General features: G+C 41.7%; 1 protein-coding gene across 8 annotated transcripts in view; it reads left to right on the top strand.

The window, feature by feature from the left end:
• Positions 1 to 14,000, top strand: part of myo9aa (myosin IXAa) — a gene marked incomplete at its 3' end in the record, with an annotated part of 96,658 nt that overhangs the window by 68,700 nt on the left and 13,958 nt on the right. For 7 of the 8 annotated variants that reach the window (XM_079291093.1, XM_079291096.1, XM_079291092.1 and 4 more), the window contains 10 exons: positions 916 to 1,035; positions 2,405 to 2,480; positions 5,716 to 5,850; positions 6,372 to 6,411; positions 6,498 to 6,620; positions 7,740 to 7,820; positions 8,035 to 8,145; positions 11,641 to 11,763; positions 12,492 to 12,641; positions 13,414 to 13,721. In XM_079291093.1, the coding sequence (XP_079147219.1) occupies positions 916 to 1,035; positions 2,405 to 2,480; positions 5,716 to 5,850; positions 6,372 to 6,411; positions 6,498 to 6,620; positions 7,740 to 7,820; positions 8,035 to 8,145; positions 11,641 to 11,763; positions 12,492 to 12,641; positions 13,414 to 13,721 (1,267 nt within the window). The remainder of the gene's footprint in view (positions 1 to 915; positions 1,036 to 2,404; positions 2,481 to 5,715; positions 5,851 to 6,371; positions 6,412 to 6,497; positions 6,621 to 7,739; positions 7,821 to 8,034; positions 8,146 to 11,640; positions 11,764 to 12,491; positions 12,642 to 13,413; positions 13,722 to 14,000) is intronic. The other variant, XM_079291094.1, reaches the window with a different exon arrangement.

Raw genomic sequence — 14,000 nt, 5'->3', positions numbered from 1 at the left:
TTCAGTTTTTCCCGCCATGCACAGTACTGTATGCTCACACGCCACGCAGTTCCAATTTGGTCCTCTCGGTTCATTATAGTTTGCTTTTTCTCTGCCATATGTTGTGTTTCAGTAGTGACTGTTGTGTCGACTGTGTGCACAGTGCTGCCGTGTATTTACAGGAGCTCTTGCTCTTTGTCGCTCTCAGCTTTGGCTTTCTACGAATGCCTTCTTTTCCCGTAGATAGACTTGACATGCAGTAGATATTACCATCAGATGGTTTTCCTCAGCACTGCCGTCGTATGAGTCAGACTCTGCACCCTCTCGACTCTTTCTACACATTAGGTTCCACATGTAGATGTTGTTGTGTGAAAATAGAAGCCTTGTATCTTTTGCTCATCCTCAGATATCTTTTAGAAATCCTCCTAACTGAACTCTAAAGATATCAGAGTCGCCTAAGGGAACCTGTCACATGTCTTCTGAAACATTTCTGCAAAACGTGTTTTTGACTGAAAGCTTTTAAATATCTTTCATTTATTTTTTTCCCCACATAGCCATGGGCTAAGTTAAAAGTTAAATTACCTTTTTTTAAATACCCTCACCTTGTCTAAGAGCACGAGGACTGTAGAATCAGAGAAACACTTCCAGAAGACATTGTGTGGAAGTGCCTTTGGGCGGCGAACACCTACTCACAGAACTACAATGACAAACATCCGACCGCTGCCACCAACTGCAGTTTTGAATGTCAATCATCTTCTCTCCTGAAGTCTTGCACAGGTATCTCTCCAGTAGACGACTGCATCTCTTGATCTCTCCTTCTTCGCTGTCTAACCTGTCATTTCTCTCTCTCTCTCTCTCTCTCTCTCTTCCCCCCTTCTCTTTCCTTGTGTATTTTTTTCTCTCTCTCTTGTTTCTCTTTTGTTTTGCTTCTCCAAGGGCATGATGACGCTGCTCCCTGTGCAGTTTTGAAAAGTGTGGATAGTTTTAGCTTTCTGCAGCACCCTGTGCATCAGAGAAGCTTAGAGATCCTTCAGAGATGCAAAGAGGAGAAGCACAGTAAGGCTGCCAATACAACAATAACTCCTCCTTACATTTTAATGTTCTACCATCACTTGGGGAAACTGTAGGGACGAGGCTGACCAACATCGTCAACTTTACTGCACTGTACTGCAGCCAAAGTCGAGCCAAAAGAGATCAAAATCATCATTCGAACTTAAAGAGAAAAGTTTTTTATTTCTTATTTCCTATCAATAGACTAGATGCTTGTTGGTCTCCGCTCCCTCTGTCTCCCTCTTCCCTCTTCCTTATGCACCTGCATGCATTTGTTCTTAGTCTTGTCTTGCACGTTGTTCTTGTGCTTCAGCCATTCTGTGTCTTACACTGTGCTAGTGAAAAGGCTAGCTGAGAAATGCATGACTCTCATCGCTCTATCAGCTCATTTTGGTCTGGGGAAACAACACAGTAACACCTCTAGGTGTCCGTCACTTTCTGATTTGTCACACAGCTACACTTTCTTGTCCAGTCCTGTCTGTTTCCACCACAGCACACTTCTAAAATCAACCGACTTCACCTCTCACTAACACCACAAAGGCTGGTGATGGTGATAGAAACACTGAAGGGGTATAATAAGACATCACTAACTTGCTCACGGGCAGCTTTGGTGTAGGACACACAGCCGACCTCACACACTCCGCTCACAGAACGTCACTTTCATGACACTCGGATGCGTTTGTGTCTTTTTGTTTTGTGCTACCCTGCAGCTCCTGAAGAGAGTGAAAATGTTGTACAAAGTGATGAAACAGAAAACGGTATACGGTTCAGTCACCTGATAAAATGCTCTCAGATTGCTCTTGTTTTTGTTAGAGTAGGCTGACACTCGGCGTAGAGTTCTCACCGCTGTGATTGAATGGTTCAGAGCAGCAGCTGTAGGCTCATCACTGCCGTCACGCCGTAGTAATGTAACAGCAGCTTCATTAAACCCATCCTGCTTCCAGTTTTACTTTTTAAAGTTCTCTTTCGTCAGACCTAAATAGTCACTTTACATAATGAAACACTTTACTTCATTATGGAAATGATTATGGAACAAATGTGTTTTAAATATTGGTATTTTAAACAACTCATCACGGTTTTAAGCAAACCTACAGGCCATTAACTCGGCAGTATCATCTTCCATAATTCACACCAACAAGAGAAACTCACTATTAACTTCACAGATCATTTTTTAATGTCAAATCATCTGCAGTAGATCGTATTTCCAATAAAAAGGCACAAAACACTCACTGCAATAACACATGGTGATTTTTTTGCTTGGGAAGGGTTTGAGTTTGTGTGTGTGTGTGTGAGAGAGAGAGAGAGAGAGAGTGTGAGAGAGAGTGCGTGGTTTTGTGTTCTTTCACACGATGCCAACCTGTTTGTTCGTGATCAGGTGTGCCCAGAAAGAGTCCACGTACGCCGCTGTCAGACCTTCAAGGAAGCAACACCATCAACGAGAAATCCCCACGGTAAGAGTGTGTGTTGAGCTTTGCTGGAACAGTGTGTCAAGGAAAATGTTCTTTTTCCTCCACTTCTACTCATGCAAATAGTGTTTCAGATACAAGCTGAATATGGAAATATGTTCATATTCATTAACATAACATGGAAGATTTATTTAAAAATATATTTTCCTCTATTTTTATTTTACCTTTTCATCTTTTGCTTCTTTGTACTATTTACTCTTCATATTGTTTTTATTTATATAGAAATATAGGAATATTGATATTAGAAAAGTGTGCAGTTATTTCTTCATATTGTTGTGGTCTATTCACCCAGATTCAGTTGTACTGGGTGGATACGCTTCTTGTAAATCTTTTTGTTTGTTTGTTTTTTATCCGGCATAAAATGCCTTTTATTAGTCGACTGTCAAAAGAGGAAATGAGGGGAATGGGGAACGACCTGCTGCAGCAAAGGTCCTCTGGTTCGTTGTCGGAGTCTTCGCCTCTGGGCCTCCAGGGCGTCTCGTTAAATTAGTATTTGATCATACATCCACATTACAAAGAGGTCTGGAACTACTCATTGTCAACAAACCAGATGCTCTGTCACACATTAAATAATATATATATATCATCAAGCAAAGATGTTCCCCTCTGGGCATGTCTTTCGAAAAAAACCGAAAGAGTGAGTGCTGTGACCCTGAGCGTTGCTCTCATACCCCCCCCCCCCACTGAGACCCCGGTCCAACACCTCCTCTAATGAGCTGTAGACTGTGAGAGTAGTGGCCCACGACAGCGACCGGTGGCACAGAGCGGCTCGTACAAGACGGCTTTTGTTACACAGGAGCTCAGTCCGGGGCTGTTAAAATCCCCCCTTAATGTGATTTAGCAACCTTCTGCCCTCGCTCTCTCTCATACATTACACACTCATCCTCTACATACTAGGAGAGCACTAAACCCCGTGCAGCTGCTTCCTCCGTGATGTAAAGTCACAGCTATGCACTGGACAGGAGTGCTTGGAGAGTGATAAATATTAGGTCCCTGCAGGGTGCTTGACTGCTGGACAGTGCAGTGCAGTGCTTTATGGGACTCTCAGAGAGACGATGGAGATAAACAGTCACAAGAAGCATGTTGTACCATCACCGTTCACTGAGATCGATGATCAACTGGGGAGACATTCTCTCTCGTCTTCTTTATATGGTCGGCCAGATGCTAACTGAGGATTCGCGCACACACTGTGGCGTCAAACATTATTTTCTGATGCGGTCATTCTCAATAAGCCCTGAAACATAAGCATATAGCCCAGAAATAAAGATATATCCAGAGATTTAGATTCACATAAACACACTGGAGCTTTGTGGATCTTCTGCCTTTTATTTATATTATTGTAACGTATTGCAGGCTCGTAGTACAAATCATGTGAATCTGTACGACTCCGGTGGGAGTGCGATAAGGACAGTGGAGCAGTGCACCGTGTTGGCGAAGCATCCTCTGGGTCTCTTCTGTTGCCTCCACAGAGAGAAGCTGTGATGACAAAGCCAGTCACACCCCTGTTGTGTATTCTTACACCTGGTTTCTATTTGCGGCTTCTGTCTACACTGTATATCAAATTCAACACACAGTATTTTGAGGTTTGACCGAAAAGGAAAATCATGGCAAGAGTAAGCCAACTGTTTAAAAAAATGTAAATCAGAATCGGCTTGACGATCAAAGTGTGCTGGGACTTTTATTTTGGTTTCCAGTGGCTTCTCTATGAACTCGAGCTAACTGCTAACATTAGCATGATAAAGCTCACAATCGACCCCATTCATAAATGATGCATCGTGTATGTCCGTGCTTAAGCGGTTTACACACATATCCGGGATTCATCAGTATTTTTGTGCTTGGATTTGTTCGTACCCTGTGAACACATTTAGAGCTTCAGACCATTTGTACCCACAAATGATGAAGACCCGGCTGTCTTACAAAATAGTTATTTTTTCCCTCTAAAGTTAGGTACTTTAATCGTGAGTGTCTTTGGGGATTGACTCGCTTCTGGAGCAAACCTCAATCGGAGGTTGTTGTCATAAACCAAAGAATTTTTTCTTTTAAACAAGCACTTTTAAACATGGAAAAACTAAACGTTTGCTTCTTATGCACACAAGGGCTTATGGCTTATTTTAATGCCAATACTGAAGAGGAAGTTGCATAAGCTACTTTCTAAAAGCATATTTATGTATTTCAGAAATCACTTTCAACCCAAACAGCTGCCCCGGCACCGAAAGCTCAACCTTCTCGTCTGCCGTTCTGTATTTGTATTAACTTTCATTTTCATGAGCCATTTAAAAACCTCTCCACACGCTCGTTTCCCACCTTGTTTTCTCTCTTGGAATGACTCGACGTCCTGCTAATAACGCAGTATGAGCTACCTAACACATCTTGCTACAGTGGTCTGTGTGTCATAGTGTGTGGCGGCTTGTAACTCAGCAGGAGAGATTCTTGTAAACTTGTGAAAAAGCTACAACACTGGAAACAAAACTAAAGTGCTCCAATGGACCTGAAGAGCTGCATTAATGATAAACTGCTTCTGCCACAGATATATACTGTGTGTATACAGTGATGCTGGAGATCGTTGGCGCCTCAGTTGCCTCTTTTTTCTCCTCTCGTCCGCTCCTCTGAGCTGACATAGTTCAGACTGGTTAATGGTTTTAACCATGAGCTGACCGCTCGTGGTTTTGTTTGTCTTCTGGGCAGGTGGTTGGGTTTCACCTTGAGGTCTGAGGTTTAAATCACGTGTGAGGTGAATTCCCACTCTCTCTCCAAGGGAGAAGAACATGGAAGCTTGCTGCCCCCACTGGTGACATTCCTACTGGGGGATAATACTGGTTGACTCTATTTAACAATGTTCAAAAGTTACATTGTATGTGAGAAGTGTGTTGTGCATCATAATGCTGAGCTTTTGGGGTTTACTTTATGTTGACTGTGTTAAAGATGTGGTTATTTTTCTGGGTGTGATGTCTTAAACTAAAACCTATAATTCTTCAGTAAGAATGGATTCTATGCTGAATTTACAAAAGAAGGGAGGACGAACAACAGTTGAAATCTTTTTACTGCTTTCCACTAACAAAAAAAGCATTTAAATCTTAATAATCTATAGCTCTGTTTGTCTATTTATCAAGATCTATATGACGTTTGGTTCGCTTCAAAAGTGTCTTGTAATGTAAAAGTTCCTAGATTAAGTTTGGATTTCTTTTTCTTTTAAATAACCGCTTTTATTGTTTGTCCAAAGGAGTTCTCCGGGCCTCGGCTGGAACGGGCGTGTGGGTCGACTGAGGTCATCCAGCAGCTCCACCACAGAAGAAGACGGCATCTTCGTCAACTCTGCCAGCAGCAAACTCCTCGAGAGAGCCCACGACATCCTCATGTCAGTAACGAGGCGCATCCGCAGACACCATTATGCTTTAAACTCCTCCTTGTGTTTTTCCTTGAGCTTTCTCTCTGATTGTAAAATGATTGCAAAACTATTTTCCGCTTATAATAATTATAATGTTTATTTTGTCCATCAGCAGTGTGGCCTCGTGGCCTAGAGACATCCTTAAAACCGAAAGACCAGAGTTCAAACTCTGTGTCAGAAAGCATCTGCGCTGCCTCTTCTCCGTCAGTGATCACGACATTCCTACCAGCTCCAATGACCTCTGACCTCCTTCTTTAGGGAAGCTGTTCCCCCACGGGGATGAATAAAGTTCCACGTTATTGACGGGAATATGAGCCACTTGGGAAGAATTTCTGAAGTTAATTCAGCGCTTTGTTGACCTTTTACTTGACAGAAAAAAAAGAGCACCACTGTTGAGTTCAAGAGCAAAAAGATGGATTTTGTGGCACAAGTGCGCAAAATAGATTCAACTACCGGACTGACATTTCTGCTTTTTGTTTTTGTATAAACAGGAGGAACAAAAACTACAAATCTAAGCCGGTTCTTCCGAAGGTACAGCCCAGAATATCGTAAATGTATCTTCAACTGTGGCGTTACATTATCAACATGATCGGCTGACTCTGGCTTCACACCTGCAGCGTTTACTGAACGTCAAGTCGCTGAAGTACCTCAGCAACCTGACGCTTCACGACCGCATCACCAAGTCGCTGCTTCACCTCCACAAGAAGAAGAAACCACCCAGTATCAGCGCACAGTTCCAGGTCAGACACACACACACACACACACACACACACACACACACACAGTAGCACACTGACTGCAGAGCTCACTGATTTTGCCATTCAGTGCTCTCACCAGAAAAACAACCGGATTAGCCTGAGCTGCACCGAGGAATCTCCCTCCAGCTGTGAGTGCCCCCCCCCCCGTCTCTCTGCCTGCCCCGCAGCCTTCACTGTCCACTGTCTTACCCCTGTGTTTGCCCATAATGTGTGTGAAGTATATTACTTCATCCACACACCCAGAAGTCTTAAATGTATGACATCATGTCTGGGAAATTAGGACAAAAACATGTCTCATGAAGAAGGACTTTTGATTTGGTTAGAAAGTTTTCGTTTTCTCTGACATACTTTTCCTCACTAATGTTCACTTCGTAGGAGATGAGACCCAAGAACCATGAATTAACTTATTCCTACCATTCAAACTGCTGAAAACCTGTTAAATGTAGGTGCTCTGCATTTTACAGCAGATTATTTTCTTTGAATAGACTTCCCCGAGCTTGAGATAAATTTGACTGACAGCTACAGTTAGCATTCAGAATAATTAGGTTATCTTTAGGTCAAAAATGTCTCTCATATGCAGCCAGTAACACAAACAGCTTAGAAAAAAACCCCACTTTATTTTCTGTCCGCTGACTTTGAACGTGAACTCGGTGCTCTGGCTGTTGAGTGGCGAGGCCCCTCTGGCAGGAGGCCTTGGCCTCAGTGTGTGGATGACTTCACTTCCCACATCCTGTGCTGCGCTGATTGCTTTAATCTCAGGAGGAGGAGGAGGAATTCCTCCCGCTGAATCATCACACATGCTGCTGACACACATGTGCATTTGTTTACACACACACAATGATTGCACATGGAACCACTACACATCATTTTCTTTTTTCTCCTGCAGAACCACATGCTTAGTGGACACATTGCTTGTATTTATGATCGCAGGCAGCAACATTAATCTTGCGGCTGAGAGATTTACTGGGTTGACCAGCAGTTATTCATTTCTGACTTTGAATTCCGCCTGTCAAACAACTGTGGAGCAACACAAGCAGTGTGCTTCTCTGCGTGCCTTTCTATTCAAATCTAACGTTTCTGTTTTTGCGTGTCTTTCTTTAGGCCTCCCTCAATATGCTGATGGAGACTCTGGGTCAGTCTGAGCCGTATTTTGTCAAGTGCATCCGTTCCAATGCAGACAAGGTACCGTGTGCTCACTCCAGACTGCTGCTACTTTGACTGTTTTGGTTTAGTTTTCAAAGCATTTTTCATTTCCTTTTTTAAAGTTTGAGCATTTCTAAAGCATGTTTATCATTTCCCCCCCTCTTCTCTGTAACCTCTGCCATCTGTCGCTTCTCCCTTTTTCTGTCATTTTCCCCCCTCCCCTCCTCGATTATCTGTATTTCCCATTTCTCAGCTGCCCTTAAGGTTTCATGATAACCTGGTGCTGAGGCAGCTGCGTTACACAGGTATGCTGGAGACTGTGCGCATCCGACAGTCGGGCTACAACATCAAGTACAGCTTCAAGGTAACAAACACATTTACACCCTGTAGACCCTCTTTAAACAGCCAAGTCCAGATGTGTTTGATCTTTATATTTGAATACAGTAAATAAGAAAGAAATAAGCCATTGGCGATAAACAAATACAGGAAACATGAGACGTTTAGTTAACTAGAATTTGGGGGTGTTACTGTTTACCACTTAAGAAGAAGCCAGTAGTTAAGTGAAAGTATGTTAATTTTGTACTTTACTTGAGTTCAAAAGAACATATTACACTTTTTTGCACCTCATAACATTTATTTAAAAGCTGTAATCATTCGATACATATGCTGATTAAGATATTGCACACAAAACATGGGATCTGTTGATAAGAGAATTATTCAACAGTATCTAAAGGAGTTAAAATTAGTTTGCAACCTAGTAAAAATATTGCAAAATATTTTTTGCCGAGACCAGCCTGAGAATAAATGTGTCAGAAACAGGCGGCAACCACCGGTTCTGAAGAGTGAAGCCGATGCGGAAGTGTCTTAAACATGCATTCTCTCTACTGACCAGCAGGGGGCGACTCCTTTGGTCGCAAAAAGAAGTCAGATTGTATAGAAGTCCATGAGAAAATGACTCTACCCTACACTTGATTTATTACCTCAGTAAACATGAGTTTATGCTCTCAATAGCTAGTTTCAAGTCTTCTTCGATACAGCATGATGTTCTTTTAGTAGATGGTCTCATTTAGAGTAAAATAGACATGGCACAGCTCCTCCAGAGCCACAGAAGACATCATACAGCAGCTTTTACAAGCTGAGTAGTACTGAACAGGGCTAGTGAACTGACCTTTATGTGTAAAATTGATGCTGTTCCCCTTTACATTGTGTTAGTTTCCTGAGACAGACTTTCGAACAGACACACTTCATCCACCAGTCTTTGTCTAGAAAGTCCAAGTATCATGTTCATCATGAAGCAAACAGTGGATATGCCAAATGTTAAAAGGAGTTCAGCAGCAGATTGCATTACCATGTTCTCTCCGTGCAGGCGTGTGCAGGCCCGAGCACTGATGCACTATCAATCCGTGCTCACATCCCAAAACTTTAAAACGACACTCAGGTTTCCACGAGTTTCGGTGCCAGCGATGAATTCATCTCCAGGAAACATGTCACTGTTTGAGTCGCGTTTCATTGTGTCAAGATGGAATTATGTGGGACGTGGCAGCCATCTTAACCACATTGGCTGACGTTAGAATGATGACAACCCTGTGAGAAATGCTGTATGACTAATAAAGCCGATCATGTTTTGATGCTGGTTGGAAGTGAGTCACTCCCACTCCACTTTTCTCTTCCATTAGTTTCCATTTTGCGGTCTTAAATGTTCATTTGTGCCAGTCACGTCATCGTGGTGGTTTATTGAGGAGTCACTTCACCAAATCACAAATTGTTCTCCCATGTAGCTCCCACAGTGGTATCCACTGTAGATAGTTAAGGTTTTATTTGCTGGGCTACAAACTACCGTAAGTACATTTACTCAAGTACTGCCCTTTTTTGAGGTACTTTACTGATGTATATCCACTTTGTGCTACTTTATATTTCTTTTCTACTTACAGAGGGAAGTATTCAACTTTTTTACTCCATTACACTAAATTTATCTGACAGCTATAATCACAAGTTACTTTTAAGATTTTACATAAAAACACACGTGATTACACTTAAAAATAAAACGCATTGTTCAACGTTAAACCAGTGCTTCCGAACCTTGTTTGTTTGTGACCCCTCGCAAAAAAGTCAATGTAGTTGAAGCTCCTTATCATGTTTCAGATGTCTACGAGTTGTTACTCGTTTCAACAAAGAGACATCGGTCCTTTAAACTTCTCACATGATTTTATTTGAATATGAATTTTAATAGCAGAATGTGTTTTACTTCCTCGTCAAAACTACCTCCACCTTGAACAGCTACAAAGTATTGCATTGATTTTATGCACACAGTTATGGTTACAGACTCTCTCTCCACCTCCCATCACTCGTTTTTTTTCATGCAAAAAATTTGCCAAAAAAGAGACATAAAATAAAATGAACAAAGTCTAAGATTAATAGCATTTTATCATTATGTTTTAAAATGTTCTATAGATATTGTGATAATATCAGTAAAGAAAAGTTAAAGTGAATGCTAGCTTAAAGAGCAGGTGAATTCTATAATGGTAATGGTAGTGTGTGTGTTTAGTTGTTTGTGTGGACTGACCTTTAATATCTACATCACTGAGTGCAAACCCCATAAAACTGTAACTATCTTTGATGAGCTCACTCACATGATTTCAGCAGCAGACATCTTCATTTATCAGAAATTCCCCCAAAAAACATATTTAGTGCTGTGGTCAGCACTAATGAGAAATATCTTGGGCATGGTATCACTCTGGAGGAGTCTGCTGTTTCCAGACTCTTCAGAACAGAGCCTCTCCATTGTGCTCGGGTCTCTGAAGCGCTCCCCATGCTTGTAATTGTATAAACACAGCATCTGTTTCCCTAACCACCCCCCTGCAGCCCAGAGTGTATTGAATTCAGACAATGGCCCTCAGTTTGAAGAGTGGGAGTTCAGCATATTTATGCCATGATGTTTGAACCCCTCCAAATATGGACTTTTACCTGAAACCACATGTGCCTTTTGTTTTGTTTGTTTTTGCACAAGAGATGCTGCAGGAGGCTGCTTTGGTTCCTGCTGCTGGTCGAGGCTTTTATTTCACATTCAGCGCCACAGCGTTGAACATCCCCAACCAATTCATCCTGCATTGCTGGGGTGGCCAAACTAGGGCAGAAATGTTGAAATAGTTGGTTTCTGTGCCAAAAGGTTCAAAATTTAGTCAAAATCTAGTGTTTAAACTATGTGCAATGTACCAAAAGTGCAATTTATTTGAAGTATGCCCAAGCTGTTTGGCATTGCACATCCTAGTTTAAACACTAGATGTCGACTACATTTAGTTCTATTATCTGTCTCAACCTCTTGGCACAGAAACAAACATTATACTATTTCTGCCTGCTCTGTTTGTTTCATCTTGATATTAAACAGATGTATTATTACATTTATCTTAAATTTAAATTTGTATCAGAAACTTTTCGTGAACGGACACAAATATTTGCTAATTTCAACTTTACATATTTACATATGTGCACATAACATCATACTATTTTAAGTGGACGCTTGTATTGGAGTTTAAACGTTTTTATACATTTAAATAAAATCTAAGAGCAGCAGATACAGAAATACTGAATAAATATGTGGGCACACCAGTAAACGACTGTAATGTTAAACTGTTTCGTCGAGTTATTTTTGATAGAAAATTATTTTCAGATTTTCTTTCAGTGTGACTGGTTGTGAGCTCTGCATTCACTTTTGTTTTGCCCGTGACTCCATATGTTTTTTTGTATTTGGTCCACAATCGATAAAATTTGCCACCCCTGCTGTGCTGAAGTCAACAAACATAGAACACTGAAGGGTAATACACATGTTTCTCATTAACACCTTTCCTTGTGTTCTTGATAGGATTTTGTCCATCACTTCAGTGTGCTGCTCCCAGAGCGCACCAGTGCCACCAGAGACGGCATCCAGCAGAGTCTGGACCAGCTAGACCTCGAACCAGATGGGTACCAAGTGGGAAAGACAATGGTGTGTACCCTCTGTCCTTCTCCCTCCTTTCCTCTTTGCTGTTCTTTTAGATTCACAGATGAACAAATAGAGTTGAAAACATGAAGCGACATTTGCTTTAAATACGCCACATTATCCCTGTCTGTTAAGCATCCTCTGCTATACAAAAACATGTAAAAAAACGTGTTCCTTGTTACAAATGAATGTTGCACAGCTGAGCTTTGTGCAGCTCTCAGAAATCACATTGTACACTGTATGTTATTATTCATTTTATGTTGTGTTATATTGCATGTTGAGGCAGTTAGGAGTCTGGAAAATGCCGGTCCAAGACCCAAAATTGATTTACTTAAGATAATGTGGGGTTTTGAAATCACTCAAACTCTTTTAGTTTATTAAACCTTTGAATTACACGAACTATAAATAGAGTCATAGACAAAGGGAAAGGCTTGTGTTGAGGATAAACTCATATCACCTGAAAGCATCCTCCGTCTGGAATAGAAGGATGTAATGAACACAGTGCCCCATATTTGGTCTTGGTTGGTATGCATGAGTCATGATGGAGGGGTCCTGGCCTTTGGGATGCTGTCTATATAATTAGAGGATCATACCTGACACACTTGTGACCATGTATGCGATCTCTGAGCTTTGTGTGTGAGCAGAGCTTTTACAACCTCGTTCTTCATTAGGTGTGTGTGTGTGTGTGTGTGTGTGTGACCACGCACTGACTCCATCATGGTCCCTCCCCTCAGGTGTTCTTCCGGGAGGCTGAGCGTCAGCGGCTGCAGGCCGTCCTCCACGCCGAAGTTCTCAGACGCATCGTCGCGCTGCAGCGGCGGTTCCGAGCCCTGCTGGAGAGAAAGCAGTTTGTCAGAATGAGGGAAGCAGCGATCTGCATCCAGGTACAGTTCGGTGCTTTTAAGCCCCGTCTTTTCCTTCTGTAGGATTTAAATCACTCTTCAGTCATTCTTTTTTTTCCTGTTTTTTTTCTTCCTCTTTGTATTATTTCTGATTGACTTTCAGGTCAAATTAAAAGCAATTCAAATTATACTCTTACAAAATGCAGTTTTGCAAATGATTTTTTTCTGTGCTAATTTTAAATGAATTCTTACAAACGATTTATTATTGAAGTTTTTGTTTTATTGAGCTGAAAAGGGTCTGTATGATGTAATGCATAACTATGAAACATAGTTTGTTGCATCAATCATCATATTATTATGATTTCGCTTACATTTGCAATATTGTGACACTCAATATCAGAAAGATATTAGTAATGACGTTGTGGTGTTGATTTAATGCCCGCTGTCCTGTCCTAGCTCAGTGCAGCACTACGTTTGACATGAAAGGACCAAAAGGTGTCCTTTGACATCAAGGATGTTTTATTTTAATTCCTAAACTGTAAAATATTTTAAGTTTAATTTGAAATCTGTGTGAATGTCCAACTCAAATACAGATCAAATCAACTTGTCACTCACAGACATGCCCAGTCCAGTTGGAATTTAATTTGGTTTTATGTCCCATAAAAGACAATTGAGATTACCAATTGAGCAAAGATGCTTATATTTCTAATGGACTGTCTTTAGTCAGTGAACAGGAACATATGTTGTGACTAAAAGGGAAAAATAAATCACAGTTTCATAAAAATAAAACATCATTTTCATCATCCCCTCACAGAAATGGTGGCGTTTGTACCGGCCCACAGACGAGGAGGAGGATTATGGCCCTCACGTCCAGGAGGGGGCAGCATTGTGTCTGCAGACACAGTGGCGAGGTTACAGGGAGCGCCACAGGTTCAGGCTGTGGAGGGAGGCTGCTCTGGTGCTGCAGAGGGCGTGGCGGTTATGGCTCTACCGGCGCTGCACAGCAGCTCTGGTCATTCAGACGGCCTGGCGCTGTCATCAAGCCAGAGACGCCTACTTGCGTCTGTACGGCGCTGTGGTACAACTACAGGCAATTAGCAGAGGCTTCCTGGCCAGGCAGAGGTAAGCCATGCTGTAAAACACCTGTTCCTGAACACCTGTTTGTAATTCATCAAAAACAAACATTTTAGCATTTTTATAAAGCTGTAACACACAGGTGACTGCATGATTTTTTCTGGTGAAAAGCCAGATTAATCTTTGCACACAGCTCCTGCCTGCAGTGTATTTGGTCATTGTTCAGTGTGCTTATTGACCAGGCTTGGTAAAAGCATGCCATTACGCAAGCAACCCAAAGCTGCTCTACGATCAGCTGAGCCACTGAGAGAAAGACTTTTTAACTTT

Source organism: Melanostigma gelatinosum (genome assembly GCF_949748355.1).
Source record: "Melanostigma gelatinosum genome assembly, chromosome: 2".
In the NCBI taxonomy this organism is placed as follows: Eukaryota; Metazoa; Chordata; class Actinopteri; order Perciformes; family Zoarcidae; genus Melanostigma; species Melanostigma gelatinosum.
The sequence above is the reverse complement of the archived record's forward strand: the minus strand, read 5'-3'. Positions and strand labels throughout refer to the sequence as shown.